General features: G+C 44.6%; 1 protein-coding gene across 1 annotated transcript in view; it reads left to right on the top strand.

The window, feature by feature from the left end:
* Positions 1-22,214, top strand: part of DNAH14 (dynein axonemal heavy chain 14) — a 923,784-nt gene that overhangs the window by 48,920 nt on the left and 852,650 nt on the right. The window contains exons 4-5 of the mRNA XM_069236199.1: positions 9,345-9,460; positions 13,627-13,757. Of these exons, the coding sequence (XP_069092300.1) occupies positions 9,345-9,460; positions 13,627-13,757 (247 nt within the window). The remainder of the gene's footprint in view (positions 1-9,344; positions 9,461-13,626; positions 13,758-22,214) is intronic.

The following is a 22,214-nucleotide window of genomic DNA, read 5'->3' as shown; positions in this document are numbered from 1 at the left end:
TACTTAAATAATAAAGCCAAGCCTACCCTGTGCGTGTACATGTGAGCAGTGCTTAGTTATTTAAACATGATGCATTAATGCCACCAAAGCTCCTTCATGATTGGAGAAATGTTCTACCTCTGTTAACCTTAACTACAAACAGAGTTGCTGCATTTTTGACATATTGAAGGTATTTTATAAAAGAGTTAGAAGACCTCAAGGTAGGGGCATTTGCCAAAATGTAACATATGTGACAAATGGACAGGGTCCTACTTGTGCAAATGTCTGTTTATGTGCAGTAGTCACTGTGGCTCAGTCAGCGTAGTCCTTTAAATATCAGGAATTTTCATGGATGTTTGTCCTGTCCTCATGAAGGCGCCTACGGATCATATCAGTGGATCAAAATGCATTTACACACCTACAGGTACCAATGTGGCTATATCTTTCTATTTGAGCCATATTGATCATATGCAACTCGATTCCTGAATGATGCATTTGAAATATTTGACCATACTACAATCTGAGATTTTCAAAGCCCACTGCACATTTTTTCCTGCATATTTTCTTCAATGCAAATCCAGTCAGTTCACTTATCTATGGTTCTTGTTTCTTTGAATAATACATTGTTGGAGCAGACTTGATAGTGTTATATTGTAGATGGCAGGTAACAGTACAAATACTTGGTATTAAGTCCAAGAAGCGGTTCTTGGATAGGGCACGATCTCTCACTTATATTTGTATCTCTCAGGCACATACTGCTAATTACACTTTGCTTTAGGGTTAGGCTTACAAAGACCTCTTTTGTTAGAGCTAGGTCAAAATCTTCATTTTTCATAGGACATTTCAGTCTCTACTTGCTTTGGAGTTGCAATCTAAGAATCTTCAATGGAAATGGGAAGTTTTTATATTTCTCCAAAAAGTTGAAATGTTGCAAATAGAGCTTAAATCCATCAATCATTCTATGTGGGTTTGGGAAACTAAAGAAGTGTAGATTATTTGGGAAATATTTTTTTTAGTCTTGAGGGCAGCTTTACCTTAAGTCATTTATGCTGAGGATTCAATGACTTAGAGTTAATAAATGGGAGAAAGGGAAAAGTTGTTACTGATGTGACAAACTTTAGCACTTGTTTTGTATGTCCCAGCTAGGTGAAAGGCAGGTCATGTCATGAAGCATAATTGAAGCTGCTTTTTAAAACAATGGAAACTGAAAGTTGCTTTTCTTTCTTCTGCTCTATTTTAATAGCTTACAGTGACAAGCAGAGAGAAAATCTTTATTGTTTGCACTGCTTAGATAGAAACTCTCTGCATGTTTGTATTCATTCTGAGCTACTGCAGCTTTTATTTAAGTGACTTGAACTGTTGAACTGTTTCTAATATCTGTTTGCAACAAACATCTAAACAGTTTTTGATGTGTTTAATTTTGCACTAAAGGTTATATTTTTAGTCTTCGTGTTTGCAAAAATGGTCGCTCTTTCATGGGAAAGTGCTATGGGCCAATGTTTATAGTGGCTTGTGGGAAAGGTGATGGTGTGACTATGTATTATATGAGATAAGTACCCCCTAGTGTACTTAACAAAGATATTGAAAGTCACCTCTGCGGTCCAACACTCTCGGCTTTTACCCTCATTCCTCTATAGGGTCATGGAACTCCTCTGACTTGCAATACCCTCATAATGTATGGAAGGAGGTAATTTATCTCTTATCTCGAATATCTTCCCTGTTCCTGATTCCAAACCTTGTGCCATAGGTGAGGTATAAACTAATGCTACTGGTTCCTGTTTTAAACTGAGAACAATATATTCCGATATATAATCCCTGCCGTGATTCCATAGCATGAGCCATAGGCGAGGTAGGAACTAATTCTACTGATTACTGTTTTAAGTTGAGAACAGTATATTCTGATACCACTGACCCCATTTCATTTTTTTAAAACATATGTTTATTGGCATTTTGTAATATAACATACAGACAGAATCAATACGCAAAGGGTTTGCACCAGGAGCAATAATTAGACAGAACATATACAGTGTTTAAGAGACACATCATTATAAGTCTCTGTGTCCTCCTGGGTGGAAATTTTCAACACAACACTTAATGGTCTATTTCCAAACCAACGTGTTAGACAGCCTCACTCCGCTGGACTACATTTTGCACCCTCAAGGTTATGCATCAACATTGTCAGGTGTTAGTTTATCATCTTTGACTGTCACTACAGGATCAGGTCCCTTCCTATATATGTTTGTCTCATAATCTGTAGTCCAGTATTATAGTGGGAGCTCACAGCCGATGGCGAGTATGTTTCATCTGTTTCAGGGGGGGTCAATAAGTAACAAGAGGATCTTCATTATAGTGGAGGGACCCGACAGAGGCCCTACAAGGGTTCAGGTGCATTTCAGAAAAGAAAACCTGTGTCATAGGTCTGATATGGGAGAGGTATGGGCCGGGCCACTCACCTTGTCTGGGGAGAGGGGAGTGCGGGAGGGGATGAAGGGGAACCAGACCCGCATCAATCTGGGGAATAGGACAAGAGTCATTATGGGGGACATCTCTGCTTTAGCCTGGGTCTCGAGACAGGGGCCTCCCACTCCTGAACATGGGTCTTCTATAGTCACAGATCATCTCCCCCTCTGTCACTACCACCAGGGAGCCCTCAGCCATCCCTGTTTCTGAGTGATCCACCTCCCCACCTGTCTTCTCAGATTCATTTTCTGGGTGTTCTCGAGCGGTAAGAATCTCTACCCAGAGCCCCGCCAGCAGACATCATCGCACTCCTTTAGCATCCTCACCCAGCAAGGTACTTTCCTAAGCTCCACTCCACCCAGTGACATCGGTCCTCCAGGCATTCAGCACCAGGTCTGACATAGATTTCCATGCCATCGCTGTGCGCCTTCTCGCCAACACCAAGGTCAGATCTATGAACCGGGAGTCCACCCATATTTTATGCAGTCTAGGGAATAATCCTATTAAACAAACCATCCAAACTGCAGAGTAGGGATCTGGTTAAGGTATAGTTAAGTGCCTTTACCACTGCGTACCAGAATGGTAGCATGCAGGGGCAACTCCATGTTACATGACAGAAATCCAAGTCTGGCCAATCACATTTGGGGCAGCTGTGGAGCTCACCACCACAAATCACTCATAGTCTTTGGGGGGGTCAGGTATGCCATGTGTAGGTAATTGAAATGGGTATATTCAAAGTGCATATTTCTGGAGACCTTCTTAGGGTGGGGCCAAGACTCTCTTCCATTTCCCTGCTGTAAGCTCCCTTCCTAGGACCTCCTCCCACTGATTCCTCAGCGTTAGTAGAGGTTTACGGACCATTGTGTTAAGTGCTCTGTAAAACAATTTCACTAGGTGCTCTGCTGTCCACAATGACACAAAGGATTGCAAAAATATGAGTATGTGAGCAGTTCTTCTCGTCAAGAAGTCCAGAGGTCCCCAAGGGCTCTGGAAAGTGCTTCATAGGTCACAAATGGACCTGCTGGTAAGCCCTGGTGCTCTACCATGTACTGTAGGGGGAGCAGTATACCCAGCTGGAAGCAATCCCCCCACAGTTTCAAGGCTGGCGTTCACCCATGACTACATCTGTCCTGTTTGAAATAAGTGAGAGGATCCACATGCCAGGGGCATGGTGAGTGCATACAGAAGGGTTCCCATTGTTTTTAGTACACACCCAGCTGTTGCTCCAGGTTGGTGTGTACCACTGCCTCAGCTTCTCCATCCTGGACCCCACTAACCAGTGAGATACCCATTGCATCTGGGCGGCCAGGAAATACACCTCAAAATCTACTGCTCCTATACTCCCCTCGTCTGGAGGTCGATAAAATGCATCCAAAAAAACCCGATGGTGGCCCTTTTCCTGTATCAGTTCACACAAGAGGGAGTCGAGCTGGCAAAAACAGGTAGCGGGCACCCTCACCGGAATGATTGTAAAGTAATAGAGCAATCTGGGAAGCCTGACTATTTTGGTGACCGAGAGTCCAGCTAAGAGCGACAGTTTAAGGGAATGCCAGAAACGGACGCATTACCCAAGTGCCCTCATTGCCTTCCCCAGGTTACCATTTTGGAGGTCTTTCAGTGAGTGGAAGATCTGAATACCCAGATATTTAAAGGAGGAGGGGGGACCAAGGTAGCTCCCTCGGCAGCCCGCATGGGCACTGAGTGTCCGGTAATAAGGGAAATACGTATAATCTTGGACTTGTTAACCCTGAAGCTCAAAAACCCAGTGAACCTGCCCAGTTGGTGTAAAGCCACTGTTGGGCTATCAGCCAGGTAAAGTAGGAGGTCATCAGCGTATAGGGAGATTAAATGTTCCTTACCCTCAACCACTATTCCTGCACCAGTCCACTCCTGACGAAAGAGCTGCACTAGTGGCTCGATGGCCAAAGCGAAGAGGAGAGGCGACAAGGGAGAGCCCTGGATAGTGCCACTGAAGACCTGGTATTGCAAAGAGACAGTGGATCCAGTTCTAACTCGCGCCGTAGGTTTATAATACAGTAACCTAACCCATCTCACCTATCCCTCCCCCATGCCCATTCTCATGACTTCAAAAAGGAAGTCTCATCTGAGCAAATCAAAGGCCTTTTACAGGTCTACCGACAGTATTGCCGCTCCAGGCGTGTGTCCCGCCTCTGGGAGGTAGACGACTTAATAAAGCCTCTGCAAATTTAGGGACATGTTGCGGGAGAGGATGAAGCCATTTTGGTCCTTGTGGATAATACCCAGGATGTGTGGGAGTAGACGGAGGGCCAATACTTTGCTAATGATCTTAAAATCCATGTTTAACATGGATAGTGGGCCTAACGCTTATGTGGGAGCCCCCTGTGTCCGCATCTTAGGGAGAGGGACAACAACCACATCCTGAGTGGACACCGGCAGTGTCACGTTTTTAAGGGAGTCTGCATATAATTGCTCCAACCTCGGGGCCAGTATTGCAGGTATTGCCACCACAGTGGAATAAAACTCAGCAGGCTAACCGTTATGGCCGTGGGATTTCCCAGACAGCATTTCTTAAATTTAGCATCACATTTATTGTAGTGTTACCATGCCTCCTGCAATATTCTTGTCGGAATTCTCTCAGTGGAAGCCTCTACAAAAATGGGGTTGGCTTGTCTGAGTCCTGAGTTTTAGGTTGTTCGTATAATACCTCAAAGTATTCTCAAAAGGTGTCATTGTTAGCCTTGAGAGAGTAAAGTTTTATCTAGTCTGGTGCCCTAATCTGTGTAAGGCTCCCCGCGAGCTAGGTTTGAGCCAGGCCAGTAGTCGGCCTGGTTGTCCACCCTCCTCATGTGCTCTGGCTACATAACTTTTATAATCATGGCAGCTCAGGCGTTCCAGTGCTATATGATATTTTTCCTGGACTTCCCGGAGACGCACCTCTGCATCTCTGTCTGGGCCAAGGGTGTCACCTAACCTGTGTGTTTCGTTCTCTAGGGTCCTCAACTCTCCATCTAGGGTTTTTCTGATACCTACTGTTTGACCTAAGCAATGGCCCTGGACCACCACCTTGAAGGCCTCCCGCTCCACTAATCTCGAGGATGCAGTTCCCTTATTAAGTTCAAAATAATTGGTTATTGCATCTCTTAGCATGTCCCTAAAGCAGGTATCTTCTCATGACTGGGGGTTCAGACGCCTTGTAGGGATCTCTGGTGTGTCCTCAATTGGCCAGAAGCCCAGTAGTAGGGGATTATGATCCGACAGGGTGCGTCCTAGATAGTGGGTACGTATAAGATACGAATGGAGCCACAAATTTATGGGTATGGAGTCTGTAAAGAGGGCGGTAATAAAATGATTAATGTTTCATCTCATGTTGGCTTGGGTTCTCCAAGGGTCGGATAGACCCCAGTGTGTCAACCGGTCTCTAAAGGCCTCTGCTGTTTTATGCGCCAGTGCCCCTGGGAGGGGGGCGTGGAGCGATCAAGGTCAACATCGGCTACACAGTTAAAATACCCTCCCATCAGAAGGTTGTCTGTAATCAAATGGGGCCAGCGGGGCAGAACGAGAGTGAAGCAAGGACACCTGATCCTGATTCGGGGCATATATACTTCCCAGCATAATATCTCTTCCCAGGAGTTGGCCTTTTATAAAAACATAGCAGCATTCACAGTTGATGATTGATGTGATGAGTTCACAAGGTGTCCCTGGCCTGATCCAAATCAGTGCCCCCCAGGCATACACTGAGAATGAGGCAGCATATAACTGGCCTGGCCATCTCTGCCTCAGTCTCTCCACAGTTACCTGCACCCCCATCTTTTCAGGTATCTGTGAACATTATTTCTCTTGGGGGCAGATCTCATACCTCTAATATTCCAAGTTATGAAAGCCAGGGAACATCTAGTGTCCTGCATTCTGAAGATCAAGTGTGAGCAATCCCACTGCCCTCCACGGGCCTCCATCCGCCCCATTCCCGTTCCACAGAGACCCTAAGCATCCCAAGACAGACCAAAAAAAAGTAACACAAACCCTCAACTGTAAACTCCCCTACCCAAGAGCAGCTCAGCAGTGGCCTACCACCAAAACGAAGAAATACAGACATAAATTTGGTGTAACACTTCCAACCATTTAGAAGGAGACAATCTAGGGGAGTAAGCCTTCTCCTAATGTGAGAGTTTCCTCTTCAACGGCCCTCTATAAAAGCATGTCATGGGTGTATAGTTTCCACTTATGTTGGTACTCTAGCCCTCCCATCCCGACTGTAAGAAAGCACAGAGGAGTACTGTTTGCCTACAATCCTCCCCACTCCGAAACACCTCACCCAGTAACAGTTTACCATCATGACAGCTTAATATCTCTCCATATGTTCCCCACAGATGAGGAGCCTCCATCTCCAGTTCCCTTTGAGTCCATTAGCCTAGTTCATCCACTGACTCTGGAGTCACAACAGGAAGTGTTGGGCCATCTGTCAGAGAAAACCCAGAGTCCGAAATCTCAGATTTTTTATCCAAAGGTGGGCCTGAGCCCACGTCTGATTCTCTCATCGGGGCAAGCGCGGCAATGGCCTGGAGCTCAGCTGCTTGCTCCTGTTCAGTTCGGGATATTGTTGCCTAATTGAAAGTTAAATTTCTCAGTCGACTTTCTCGAGCGTTTCCTTGCTCTGTTTCTCGGGGCCACCGGGCAGCTTCTGGCTGTTGGCAGCGAGGTGCCCACTTTGTATGCGTCGATCCACTCCCACTCCACCCCCGGGTCATCTCAGAAGAGCATTGCGCCATCCAACAGGATCCTCAGCCTGGCGGGGAACATCAGGAAGTACTGCAGGTCTTCCTCCCTAAGCACCTTTTTCACTTCCAGGAAAGAAGCTCTCTACGCTTGCACAGCCACCGTGAAGTCAGAGAAGACAGATACTTTACTGTTGTCTTCTGTGAAGGGGCCAGCAGTCCATTCCTTCCGGAGTATCGTGTCTCTGTCTCGGAAATGTAACCGTTTAGCCACTGGGCGGTTGACCAGGAGCAAGAGGGTGGACCAGCACTCTGTGCGCTCCCACTCCAGGGAAAAGAACTGCATGAGCAGGTTAGGAGCCACCTCTTCTTGAAGCCGTCTCTCTAGGTAGGCGAACATGTCATGTCCCTCTGTTCCCTCGGGGAGTTCCACCACTCGGATGTTATTGTGATGGTTCTGGCCCTCCCCGCCATCCGCCCTGTCCTCCAGGACATGCATCGTTTCTGCACGAGTGGTCACTCTGCATGCTAATTCTTTATGTTCAGGTTGGATTTCCTCCATTGTGGTCTTCACCAGTTTTACACAATCATTCAGCCTGCGGTGTTCCGCTAGTAGCAATCCTCAACCCACCAATACTGCACTATTGTCTTGTTGAAGAGTGTCTTTCATGTCAGCGGTAGCTGTGAGAATTTTATTTAGGTGAAGGTGGATGGAAGCCGGTGGGGCATCCATCTCTTCCAAGGACTGAAGTGGAGGGTGGGCGTGTTCACCTGTGTTCTGCTGCACTCCTACCAGCTTGGATCTGGGTTTCCCCATATCAACTGGTTTGGACCAGCCACGTAGTGGACAATCAGGCGCTGCATTTCTCAGCCCCAGTCCCTCAGCCTTTAGTTGTGGGCCCGACAAGTAGACCTCCCGCCTGTGTACCTCAAGGGGATCACCAGGACCAGAGAGGGTCATTCGGCCACTGCCAGCTTCGATTTGTTGGGTCCTCTAAGCAGGGTGCTCCAGTGCAGTGGTCAGGTTCAGCCGTTTTGTCAGACCAATAGGGTCGCAAGGTGCACCACCCAGAGGAATCCAGCATCCACCAAGGCAGCAAGCAACATCCCCACTTGGCAGAGAGCCCTGGTCTCCCAGAGGCCACCACCAGTGACCTCAGAGGTCACAGCAGCAGGTCTGGAAGAGAGCCCACGAGTCCCAGCCTGGGTCCAGTAATGAATTGCGAGTGTTTGTACTCCGGGCTGTCACCTTTTCCACCCACATGCGTTCTTCCGGGGGCCCAAACCACATCTAGTGCATTACCTTGTCTTAGTCTGAGGAGCGCAAGGGCCTCTGGTCACATCCAGTTTTCAGAGCCCACCCAGATCCAGACGAGGCCGTGCACAAGCAGGCCTCTCTGCCTGTTTCAGCAGGCTATCTGGGTTTCTACTGGGTGTTCATGCCTCATACAGTTGTCTCAGTGTCCCCGCACAGGACCACCCTGGCTTCAGCAGCAACGCAGTCCCGCAATCAGCTCACTTGGACTTTCCTCTCCCTGCTTACCAGGTGGTTCACCGATCTGTGCAGGCGTTCACCGATCTGTGCAGGCATTCACTGTGGGCCATTCCCAGCATTCACCTCTGGTTCCAGACTGGTTGGTTCCTCTCTGAGATCCTCAACCCCTCTATTGGCATGTGGTCTGCTAACGGAAGGTGCCTACAGAAGTTGGCTACGATCCACATGAGCCAAGCGATTGCTGATTGCTGCAGGATCACCGCACCACTGCTAGAGCTCTCCTGTCGTCACATGGTTCCACTGAGGTCGAGGCTCATCATGAGACCCCCGCTCCTTGCCCCACTCGTCCCGTCACACATTGGGGCAATAGACATGGGGCTGTCCCACAAAACCAGGGTCTCCCCCCCTAATCTCAGAGGTGGCCAGTGGGGTCCCAGCTGTTTGTGCGGAACTTGGGAGGATTAGCGTAGCTCACTATAAGGCATCAGGCAAGGCCACCATCTTGAGTCCTTTCCCCACCACTGTCCCCATTTGATAATAAAAATGCTATATTATTTGTGAGTTTTTTACCGTAAGCCTCACCCACATGCCATAATTTAACATTAATTATATTTACTTATTATGAATTTTAAAGTCCATTTTACTCTTTCGAAATGCCACTCTGTTCAATTAATCAGCTTCTCTGTTGTCTGCCTAATTTGAATTTTTTTTTCTAGTCCTCCAAAATTGAAATTGGAAATGACATACTCTGCAGAGAGGACCGTTGATCAAAGGCAGCTCATTACTGCATCAGTGCATGAGATAATATCAAATCAGAAGATGGACATTTCTGGTAAGACACCTGCAGAGGTGTAGAATAAAGACAATGACTTGAAACTTGCAACTAATTCTGTGCAAATTCTTGGTTTTGTACAAACATGCACGAAATGAGCTTCTAAACTTCTACTGTATGGGGGCTATTAACACACTTTGGGGGTTATTACAACTTTGGAGGAGGTGTTAATCCGTCCCAAAAGTGACTGTAAAGTGACAGAAATACCACCAGCCGTATTACGAGTCCATTATATCCTATGGAACTCGTAATACGGCTGGTGGTATATCCGTCACATTTGGGACGGATTAACACCTCCTCCAAAGTTGTAATAACCCCCTTTATTTTGTAGTGCATCTTGTGGTACTGCAACACATACTATAAAATACTATTCACAAGCCTATGTGCGGAGTTTGCGCCTCCATTCTCCTGTTTTTTTATGTGCAGCTGAGATCTCCTTCCTGACTGTGGAGTCTCCTCCTCCCTGGCTGTGGAGACTCCCCACATGTAGGTATACGTTTCAGAAGTAAACGTGGGGGTTACAGAGAGGAGTGGTTGGAACATTGGGAATAGTTATGAATAAGGCTCCTAGTTTTCTGATCTTACTGATTTTTACAGACATATAGCTATGCAGATTAACAGGTAAGGGAGTCAAAAAAGATAGAAAGGTTCCTAATGAGGCTTAAACAGCTTTGTTTGTACACATTTTCACGCCAGTGTATTGGTTTATAATTATGGGTAGTCCTGTTATTGAAACTGGTCAGGAGTTTTATGTGAGTGTACATTTATTGGTTAGATAAATGTAGAAAAATACTAGTTTCCACTTAATTTTTCCACAAGACACGAAATAAATATGGATTAATACTGATAAAATGATAAAAAAAATAATATGGATAAATACAGATGGAAATAAAAAATACATAAAACTGGTTGCCCTAGTTATGAATAAGGGGTAGGTGATTTAGGAAAAGGTAAGGAGGCTATGGGGAGGGTCAGGGATGGGTTTAGGGAGGGACGTGAACTTAACCACAAAGGAATAAGCCCATAGTTAATCACAAACTGCACTTCTATTATTACTACAGCAAAAAGGGACCTAAAACATTTGTAAATTACTCCAGCTCAGAGCTGAATTACATTTAACGTCACACATGGGCAACCATGCATACTGCAATCTGCCTCATAGAAAATAATGGAGTTAGGGACTTAACACAAAACCCCATAGGCAATAGGGTTAAATTAAATTATTTTCAGTTATTAAAAATATAAATAAATAGAATTTAATCTAAACTCTATTTTAAAAGTAGTGCATATTTAATTAGAAACATTTTGATAACTTTTTTTGTTGTTAAAAAGTAATCTAACAATACATTAAATTAAAAAAATAATTACATTACATTAATTATGCTGTACATCACTTGACAATTTTAAATACATAATAAAGATGTTTTAGGTGGGAATTTAAACATCAGCAAAATGGGAATTCAAACATCAGAAAACATTTTAGTTTAGTTTAATGTATCTACCTTAATTAAAATGTTGTTTTGAAAGTACCTTAATAGTGCTGTGACATTTTTTTTCAGTTCTACAATTACATTTTTTCTGAAGCTTAAATTAGAAAATAAATTTCCACTGAAAGTTAAACAATATTTTTTATTATACATTAATAATTATTTAAAGTGATGTATAGAAATAATTAAAATGAAAGTTATGGGAACACTGACGCTAGTCTACCGGTGGGAAAATCTACCCAGTAAAATCATTTCGAAATTGGACAACAAGTGCAGACCATCTAGAGGTGGTGGTCAATGAGACTTTATATTTTAATGTAATGTATTTTTACATTAAGTTTTAAATGCTAAAGATATTATAAAATATGTATTAGTTAAAAAGATTCACAAGATTTAAATATTATTTTTAACATTAAACTATATTTATTTATGTTTGTAGCTATTTTGAATAATTTAATTTAACATTATTTCCCAAGGTATTCTCACCTCCAATTTTTCTATGAGAGTCCTTTGCAGTACCTCTGGTCGTCCCTGTGTAGTGCTAGACTTAAAACAGTTTTTTTTCAGCAGCAACTTACACTTGTAGGTGAGAGTTGTAAGCCTACTTCTTTGAGTAACTTTACTTTACAGTTTTGTGAATAGCCAAAGGTAGTAAAGTTACTCAAATGTGGAAGAGTAAATTGCACATGTAGATTTACTCAAAATCGTAATATACTTTTGTGAATAGGCCCCTATGTGCCATCACCACATTATCAGAAATAACTAAGAGTGCAATTCACAAAAGATATTTGGGAAAATCCTCCCATAGGCTTATGTCTATGTTTTGAATACATTTCTGGATACCATGGAACCCGTAAAGGATCCCTGCACTCCCCCTAACAAGTTACTCCTGTGCAAAAGCATTATCGCATGCAGAAACATATCAAGTACATTTGCATGTGCACATTTTAACACAAGTGGAATTGCTATCAATTGGGTATTCATTCCCCATTTTCATCTTGAATAGAAATGTACTCCTGCTGTTGACTGAAGTAAACTTTTAACACAATCCACTGTGAGAATGCGTCTATCAAAGCTTGTGAATGCACACAAAATCAAACGTTTGTCCAAGTTCATCAATTTAAACACCATTCATGCGCCAAACCAACCACTACAGGCACTTTGGTGTAGATTTGCTCACACAAAAAATAAGCCATAATGATTCGAGGGAATCCATTTATGAAATTCAACTTGGATGTGCAGATGAATTTGCAAATAAGGCTGCAAAAGATTGTGCTCTTTTTTCCTCTTGATAATTTTTTTCGGAATTCTCAAAATTTGGAGATAGAGAAGCATATGCGAAAATTTACTTTTCTCCTGGTAATGGCTTCCTTTGCATGAATTTCCAAACAGTTTCCAATTTGTGGAAAAAATGCTCTCATTTACCACCACCTCTGGATGGTCTGCACTTGTTTCCCAATTTCAAAATGATTTTACTGGGTATATTTTCCCACCGGTAGAATAGCGTCAGTTTGCCCGTAACTAGGAAATGTAGGTGTATGAACACCAGGCTAGTTCTAATTAGACTCAGTGGTATCCCACTAGGTTACCTAAGTCTGTTACTTTCAGGGATCATCCACCAGAAGCAGCATGTCTCCATCATCGAATGGAGAAGAAACCACACAATTGTGCCCCTTCTACAATTTGAATCAGAGATGTAGCATTTCTGAAAATACAATCGTGCCTGCCACAATCCTGTGCAAACTCGTGAATTTGTGAATTTTAAATCTTTTTTCTAAATTTGGTCTGGCATGAATTGTCATAAAAGTACACTACTAAGGTCATAAATTAACTCATTGGTGCATTTTCAGATTTCTTACAGATCCATATGGGCACTGTATGTCCCCACTGTAAACAGCTAAACTGCAAGGGAACATTTTTGTTTTTCAGCTATTGTGGACTTCCCCTTTACGCTTAAATCTAAGGGCCTCATTACGACTTTGGTGGTCGGAATTATCCGACCGCCAAAGCAGCGGGGTGAAAGCTGCCATGGCACACCTGCACCCTCAGAAAGCGCACTGTCTGCAGTGCAAACAGTGCGCATTCCGATTGTGCTGGCAGGGGGGCCCCCAGCACCAGCATTCCCCCAGTCTTTTCATGGCGGGAAACCGCCATGAAAAGGCTGGCGCAAAGAGGGCTCGTGATTAGCACAGCAGCACTAAACTCAGCACCGCCTTGGCTGACCATGACTAAGGCCACTGCCACCCCATCAGGAACCATGTTCTTGGCAGTGGAGGCGGCCCCCTGGCAGTCCAACCACCAGGGTCGTAATCTGGTGGTCGGACCGCCAGGAGTGCGGTGGTCCGACTGCAACTGTGAGTCTGGTGGACTTAAGACCGCCAGACTCGTAATGAATAATGAGGCCCTGAGTCTGAGTAGGAATTCAAAATACACCTAACGGTTTAATATTGTTTTTGAAGTTTATCTTGTCACCAGTGATGCTGTGTATAAATTACCAAAAGATGGGGGGATGCCATTGGTTACTAAGCAGAAGGTCAATTACGATTCTGCATATGCCTCACTGATGTCAGTAACCTTACTGTCTTGGATGGAGCAGATTTGGAATTTAATGAGTATAAGTATCCTACTGTCATTTTACTATGATTCATTTATCTGCATGAATTTGTTTTTGTGTACCAGAACCAGAAGCCGACGATGTGATGAAACACATTTTAAGATTAAGAAGTAAACTTGGTTGGCAGACCATATTACCCCAACCGCCATCTGAAGTTAAATGTTGCAAGAAAAGCACATTCAAGAACCCACTCAAGGTACTACGTTTTTTTCCTTATTTGTTTTTAGCTTTCTTTGAAATAAAAAAGAGAATCTATAAATTAATTGATTTCACCTTTTTCTGCCTATCCACTGAGCCTGACTGACCCCATCATGTGTTTTCCATCCCAGCTTTACACGGCCATCTTTTACCATATCCATAAACATTTATGTTGAGCGATTATGAAGATGCCTTGAGAAGGCTTCATTTTCAAATGAAATTTACAACTATTAGCTCTATGACAGCTTATTTTTCATTTATATTTATAGATTTAATAATTTATTTATTAGCACTTTTATATAGCAATGACAAGTCTTAACAGTTTGCTAGGCACTATATAAAGGATACGTTTCATACTCTAAGCCAAGGGACTGTTCAGAAAGCCCGGTAAGTGAATTCCTGGTTCTGCAACTGAACATAGTGGGCTATAAAGTGCTGTATGTTTGATATCTACAAGATATACCACCCAACTGATCAAAAACTGATGGAAAAATTTGCTCTGATTTAGATGATACCTTCTGTAACACAGAAATGCTCTCTTCCGTAGAAAGTTACTGCATCATCCCACGCACAGAGAGTGATCACAGTCCCCAAAGCATCATGATAAACTCCAGTTTATCCCATCATGCCCTGGCCAGTGTTACTCGGAAAGGAATATATACCGAGAGCATTATGCGACTGAAATGGAGTGCTACTGTGATTGACCTCATCATGGCAGAATGTACACAGCGCCTGGCAGAAGCTAGCGCGTGCAACGGGTCCCCGATACTAGAAGGGATGAGTTTCATCACCCGATTGCTTGCTAAATTTCTACGACCCGTTCGATGGCATAGCTCTTCTAAACTAATCGCTGTCTCAGAGACAATTCAGGATAAAAGAAAGACTGTAACAAGGCCTCAAGGGGCGTATGGGAGAATCTTAGAGTAAAGGAGTTGATTGATATGTTTAAGCTTTCACAGAAAACCTATAGGAAGACAATTTTTGTAGAGAAGTGAAAGCGCCTGCAACACTCCTGTTCAATCCTCTTATGTGCAAGTAAGAACTCTAATTGCAGAACTTTTTGGCTTTGGTGAACAGGCAAATGAACGGAACGGGGGGGGGGGGGGGGGGGAGTTGTCTCGGAATCAGAAAGGGTATCTTCCTTGGTTATGCACTTTTTGACAAGCAGCGTTGAAGACTGTTTGTCGGGCAGGGGCCCTCAAAGTCCAAATACAAGCTCCACTCAAGCCCCGCCCCAAGTTTGAGATTGATTGCTCTCTCCAGTTAAGGATACGCTCTTCCTGATAAGTTGGTTTGATCATGTAATATCGAAGGCAAGGACAGATGAGGCCCTGGACCCACTGTCCTGCCTCAGTCCCTTTTAAGCAGGACATTCCGTTATGGGCCGGGTGGTTCACTGCGCTCTTTGATTACTGCCTGAGGAGCTGAACTATTCCATATTCATGGCATGAGGCTTTAATTCACCCCATCAACAACAACGAAGAGGGCTCCCGATCAGACCTGGGTAACTATAGGTTAATTGCGCTCTTTGATAGTGAGCGAAATATTATGCCAGTCATCTCCTGAAGGACATATTCCTGTGGGGGGAGGTGGAGGTCAAATGGGCTTATCCCTAGACATCAAACAGGTTTTACAGCAAAATCTAGCACATCAACCAACTTGTTAGCAATATCACTACTGATGGATAAGACAACCTCTTCACACTCCCTACTGCACTGCTGTTTTTGTTGACTTTAAGATGGCGTTTAACCGTGTTTCAAGGGGGGCCCTCTGGTCAAATCTGAAGAAGAGGGGAATCCCCTCTAAACTCCTGGAGCCCATAATCCATCTACACACCAACACCTGGATTTGCATCAAACTAAGGGATGGCATCTGTCCATCCAGAAAAATCCCCGTTCACAGGTGTAAAGCAGGGGTGCGCGTTAGCCCACCTACATTTCAACCTGATTGATCACAATCCCATGACTCCATCCACAGCCATCCCCCCACGCTCTATTCAGTTCCACAAGAGTAGGGCTTCAACACCTGCTTAACCAGCTTTACACCTACACAGTCATTAATAACTTTGAGGTTAGCCTGAAGAAAATAAAGGTAGTTACTTTTGTAAGGAAAAAGTACTAGGGGACGGCTGCTTTTACAATGGTAACAAGATTGTGGTGGAAGAATGACTTAAGTACTTGGGGGTACACATTGATGCTAGGAGTCCCTCTGTAAGGCAACGGAAGGAATTTGAAGCCCTGACCCTCCAGGTGACATTATCAAAACCATCAAAATCAATACTGGGCCCTAGCTTATGTCCCCTGTTGGAAGTTATTAGGGCCAAAACATCCACCTCACGACTTACAGCAGCAAAATCCTACTGGACAAGGATAGCAGTTTATTAAACAAACTCATTATAAGGATATACAAATGTGTCCTCCGGCTGCCAAAGTCTTCATCTGCTGCTCAAACTAGATTGGAACTGGGCCTTCCCGATCAGCGGGTGGTGCTGATCTTAACCTATGCCAGGCATTTCTATGGCCTGTAATTAGTACTAGTGGTCCAAGCCACATGCATCATCGGTTCCTCAAGGACTGTCAGCACCTCTTGAATGAATTTTAGGCCACCAATCAGAGTCAATCAGTATTTAAATTGGATATCAAAAAATGTGACCGTCTCTAGTCATACCACTCTGACAGAGCCATTTTAGCCAAGTGTAAGCATGCCTGGGCAGTCATCAATACGTACCAGCCAGCATCACCCTCGCCCTATCTGGCCTGCACGTAGTCTAATCATTTGAAGGCAAGATTTATGGCCCTTAGGCTGGGAGAGTGACTGTTCTTGAAGCACCTTGTCTGCTGTTGTCGATCTATGGAGGGAACCTCCTGTAGGGGCTGTGGCCATTGTGAAAAATCTCTCAAACATGTAGTGTGCCTCTGTCCGGCTTTGTTGGGTGAGCGCAAAGTTAGACTACGGCAAGAGTGGAACAAATTGGGAGTTTGTACTTGCTGGCTGGCAATTACCTCTTCTCTCAATCCAGACAACACTTCCTTAAATATCCTGCTGACCAAATTTGTCTCTCTTGCACTCAACATGTTTAGTGGTCCAGGGTTTTCGCTGGGGGGTCCTGCTTCCATCCTTGGCACACCCACAGCAGGTGTAGCCCAACTCCCCATGCCCCCAGGTCACCCATCTAATGACTGATTTGCTGCTCCTTTATTAAACCTGCACTTTGTGAGTTACTTCCTTTTTCAGAACCAATGTTGGCGTCTAAGACAGTGTTTATACACTTCGTATTTGTGTCAGTGATATCAGTGTAATGGTATTCGGCCGATGATTGTTTTAATGAATAACCTGCCACTATATTTTCTACACCAGAACCTGCGAGACTTATGCTCTCATTAATACACCAGTGTGGTGTTTTCTTGTAAATCGCACAAAATGGTCCTTTTGCTAGGTAGATCCGACCAATTGTACCTTCCACCTAATGTGCTGATGTTCCCATAACTTTTATCAGGTTCCCTTTTGTGCTAGCACTTTGATTTCTTTATATGTCAAAATTATATAGCATTGGTATATTTATCTTAGCCCACAGTATTGTCTACTGCATGAGTCCTCACGAGGGGTTCAGCCTCCACACTTGGTTCCTCCTCACTAGGACTAGCTCAACTTCTCTTGCCCTCAGGATACCCTCTTAATGGCCAGTCTGCTACTTCATTTTTTGCACTGGTACTTTGTGATTTGTTTTAGTTTTTCAGAAGCAGGGTAGGCTTTTAGATACTCTGTGTGCATCTCCCACACGTTAGTGATTGTGGTGTGATGCAACTCTGATGATGATTGTTTTAATGAGCAATTACTAGTTGTACTCTTTGTGTGTTTTCTTTTATGCTTAGAGGCGTATCTTGTTTTAAAAAAAAATAGTCTTGAAAAATTGTAATGGTTTTAACTAAACGTATACAATAAAGATTATTACCCTTTGTGTGACATATAGCATATAAAAATGTAATAAAAATGCAAACTGTGTCACAGTTTGATGTAAAACATTTACTTAAGTTGACCATCAGGATAAAATCTACACAATGGGATTAAACAGAATACATTACAGAAATTCCATCAGAAAGGAGGGGAACTTTAATTACTGAAAATGTTGGTGAAATAGCAGGGTTTTAAATAGGATGGAAATGTCCTAATGTCTAGTGGAATTGGATTGATTTCTACTCCCTAGGTGCACCCTCGGAAAAGGAGTGTTCAAGAGGTTTTTTTTTCTTTGCTAAATGACCCAGTTTCAAGAAGAATGTTGTCCTTCCTACAAAGTTTACATTGTCCTCCCAAGATGCTGGAGTTCTGGTCAAAAGCTCTGCTGATCAGCCACCCCCATGCCTTCCCCGTGCAAATCTCTATGACTACAGTTTGTGAGAGCTGGTATAAAGCTGAGATGCTCTAGGCGTCTCCCAATTTGCTTCAGAGGGAAGCATGTTTTATTGGATTTTTATGTGTATATACCCAAATTTGGACTTCAGTTCTGAGTAAATATGCGTTCATTTATTGTGCGTTCATATATTTTTACAATCTGTCAGTTTGTGCTTTTGACATGTAGGCTTTAATACTCCTCTGTGCACAGGAGATTTTTCACTCAATCCAGCTTGTTGACTGAAATATTGCTAAAATAGGTACATGTGCTGCTCAACATTCAAAATTTTACTTAAATCAAAAGGGAATTGATTACAATTAATATCTGTAAATTTTATCTTTAGATACTGACTTCATGGATTGAACTATTTTTATTAGGTGTACCAAAAACACATATGTCTGCCTACAATCCAAATGTATGAATGGACTTTACAACCAATGTTTCCAATAACTGAACAAAATGCGTGCATATACCACCAACAGAGGTGAACGAATTGTAGGAGATATATGCAGAGTGAACATAGCATCAGTGAAGAGTGATTCAACCCTAATCTAGTCGCACATTCCGACACATTCATACTATTTTTTGCATTCTCCCTGCACCCTATCACTGAACCACATCTTAACTTTTACTCCCAAACTGCCCCACATTTTTCTCCTCCCAGAAATAGGATCAATAATGCTACTCCCATGCTCAGGCACATTCAGAGAATTTCAGTTCCTAGTGTCCACACTCTTTCGTGCAAACAGGAAAGTCTTCTGTAAGTTGTCATGAGGAAAGGCTAGAGACCTGTACCCCAGCAATACAAGCGCCTTACACACTTCTTGTAGTTACTTCTTCTTCACCAAAGCTCTTTTTAAATAGTCACAATCTAGTTCAGTCTGTTTTCCCACAGGACTCGCCAGGATCATGCGTTGTCCCCTCCTCTTTTTTGAGGTTTCTGGTGGTACCCTTACTACTACATAGACAGGTTGATCAATCCTTGACTTTGCTCTGAAGAATCTTTCTGTATTGCATTTTTGTAGGAGGCTGGCCTGGCTTGTAGTGGGTACCAGAGGTACTTACACCTTGTGCCAGGTCCAGTTATCCCGTATTAGTGTAGAAGAGGTGTTTCTAGCAGCTTAGACTGATAGAAGGTAGCTATGGCAAAGCAGCTTAGGCTGAACTAGGAGACATGTAAAGCTCCTACTATACTACTGGTGTCATATGCACAATATCATAAGAAAACACAATACACAGAGTTACTAAAAATAAAGGTACTTTATTTTTATGACAATATGCCAATAGTATATCAGTGAGTACCCTCAGTATGAGGATAAGATATATACACAAGATATATGTACACAAACCACAATTATGCAGGTAATAGCAAGAAAAGTAATGCAAGCAATGTCAAATTACAATATATTGCAATAGGAGCACATAGGTATAGGGGCAACACAAACCATATTCTCCAAAAGTGGAATGCGAACCACGAATGGACCCCAAACCTATGTGAGCTTGTAGAGGGTCGCTGGGACTGTAAGAAAACAGTGAGGGTTAGAAAAAGTAGCCCACCCCAATACCCTGAAAGGTAGGTGTAAAGTACACCTACTACCCCCAGAGAGTACAGAAGTCGTGATAGGGGGTTTCTGCAGGAAGAACAAACACCAGCAATGCAACAACAGTGGATTTCCGGACCTGAGTGCCTGTAAGACAAGGGGACCAAGTCCAAGATTCGCGACCGTGTCGAGAGTGGGCAGGAGCCCAGGAAATGCCAGCTGAGGGTGCAAGGAAGCTGCCACCGGATGGAAGAAGCTTGGTGTTCTGCAAGAACGAAGAGGACTAGGAACTTCCCCTTTGGAGGATGGATGTCCCATGTCGTGAAGAAGCTTGCAGAGGTGTTCCCATGCAGAAAGACCGCAAACAAGCCTTGCTAGCTGCAAGGGTCGCGGTTAGGGTTTTTGGATGCTGCTGTGGCCCAGGAGGGACCAGGATGTCAACACTTGGATGAGGAGACAGAGGGGGTGCCCAGCAAGTCAGGGAGCCCTCACAGAAGCAGGCAGCACCCGCAGAAGTACCTGAACAGGCACTTAGAAGAAGAGTGAACCGGAGTCCACGCGAAGTCACAAAAGGGAGTCCCACGACGCCGGAGGACAACTCAGAAGGTTGTGCGCTGCAGGTTAGAGTGCCGGGGACCCAGGCTTGGTTGTGCACAAAGGAAATCCTGGAAGAGTGCACAGGAGCCAGAGCAGCTGCAAATCACGTGGTTCCCAGCAATGCAGTCTAGCGTGGGGAGGCAAGGACTTACCTCCACCAAACTTGGACTGAAGAGTCACTGGACTGTGGGAGTCACTTGGACAGAGTTGCTGAGTTCCAGGGACCACGCTCGTCGTGCTGAGAGGGGACCCAGAGGACCGGTGATGCAGTCTTTTGGTGCCTGCGGTTGCAGGGGGAAGATTCCGTTGACCCACGGGAGATTTCTTCAGAGCTCCTGGTGCAGAGAGGAGGCAGGCTACCCCCAGAGCATGCACCACCTGGAAACAGTCGAGAAAGCCAGCCGGATGAAGCGATACAAGCTTGCTAGTAGTCGTCTTGCTACTTTGTTGCGGTTTTGCTGGCGTCCTGAGCAGTCAGCGGTCGATCCTTTGGCAGAAGGTGAAGAGGGAGATGCAGAGGAACTCTGATGAGCTCTTGCATTCGTTATCTCGTGAGATCCCCAAAGCAGAGACCCTAAATAGCCAGAAAAGGAGGTTTGGCTACCTAGGAAGGAGGATTGGCTACCAAGAGAGGTAAGAGCCTATCAGAAGGAGCCTCTGACGTCACCTGCTGGCACTGGCCACTCAGAGCAGTCCAGTGTGCCACAAACACCTCTGTTTCCAAGATGGCAGAGGTCTGGGACACACTGGAGGAGCTCTGGGCACCTCCCCTGGGAGGTGCAGGTCAGGGGAGTGGTCACTCCCATTTCCTTTGTCCAGTTTCGCACCAGAGCAGGGCTGGGGGATCCCTGAACCGGTGTAGACTGGCTTATGCAGAGATGGGCACCATCTGTGCCCATCAAAGCATTTCCAGAGGCTGGGGGAGGCTACTCCTCCCCAGCCTTCACACCTATTTCCAAAGGGAGAGGGTGTAACACCCTCTCTCAGAGGAAATCCTTTGTTCTGCCTTCCTGGGCCAGGGCTGCCTGGACCCCAGGGGGGCAGAAACCTGTCTGAGGGGTTGCAGCAGCTGTAGTGCAAACCCTGAAAAGGCAGTTTGGCAGTACCCGGGTTCTGTGCTAGAGACCCGGGGGATCATGGAATTGTCCCCCCAATGCCAGAATGGCATTGGGGGGACAATTCCATGATCTTAGACATGTTACATGGCCATGTTCGGAGTTACCATTGTGACGCTATACATAGGTAGTGACCTATGTATAGTGCACACGTGTAATGGTGTCCCCGCACTCACAAAGTCCGGGGAATTTGTCCTGAACGATGTGGGGGCACCTTGGCTAGTGCCAGGGTGCCCACACACTAAGTAACTTTGCACCCAACCTTCACCAGGTGAGGGTTAGACATATAGGTGACTTATAAGTTACTTAAGTGCAGTGGTAAATGGCTGTGAAATAACGTGGACGTTATTTCACTCAGGCTGCACTGGCAGGCCTGTGTAAGAATTGTCAGAGCTCCCTATGGGTGGCAAAAGAAATGCTGCAGCCCATAGGGATCTCCTGGAACCCCAATACCCTGGGTACCTCAGTACCATATACTAGGGAATTATATGGGTGTACCAGTATGCCAATGTGAATTGGTAAATTTAGTCACTAGCATGTTAGTGACAAATTTGGAAAGCAGAGAGAGCATAACCACTGAGGTTCTGGTCAGCAGAGCCTCAGTGAGACAGTTAGGCATCACACAGGGAACATATAGGCCACAAACATATGAGCACTGGGGTCCTGGCTAGCAGGGTCCCAGTGACACATAACAAACATACTGACAACATAGGGTTTTCACTATGAGCACTGGGCCCTGGCTAGCAGGGTCCCAGTGAGACAGTGGAAACACCCTGACATACACTCACAAACAGGCCAAAAGTGGGGGTAAC

The sequence above is a fragment of the Pleurodeles waltl genome, chromosome 5 (genome assembly GCF_031143425.1).
Source record: "Pleurodeles waltl isolate 20211129_DDA chromosome 5, aPleWal1.hap1.20221129, whole genome shotgun sequence".
Taxonomy (NCBI): Eukaryota; Metazoa; Chordata; class Amphibia; order Caudata; family Salamandridae; genus Pleurodeles; species Pleurodeles waltl.
Note: the sequence above shows the minus strand (reverse complement) of the source record. Positions and strands in the feature narration are given on the sequence as shown.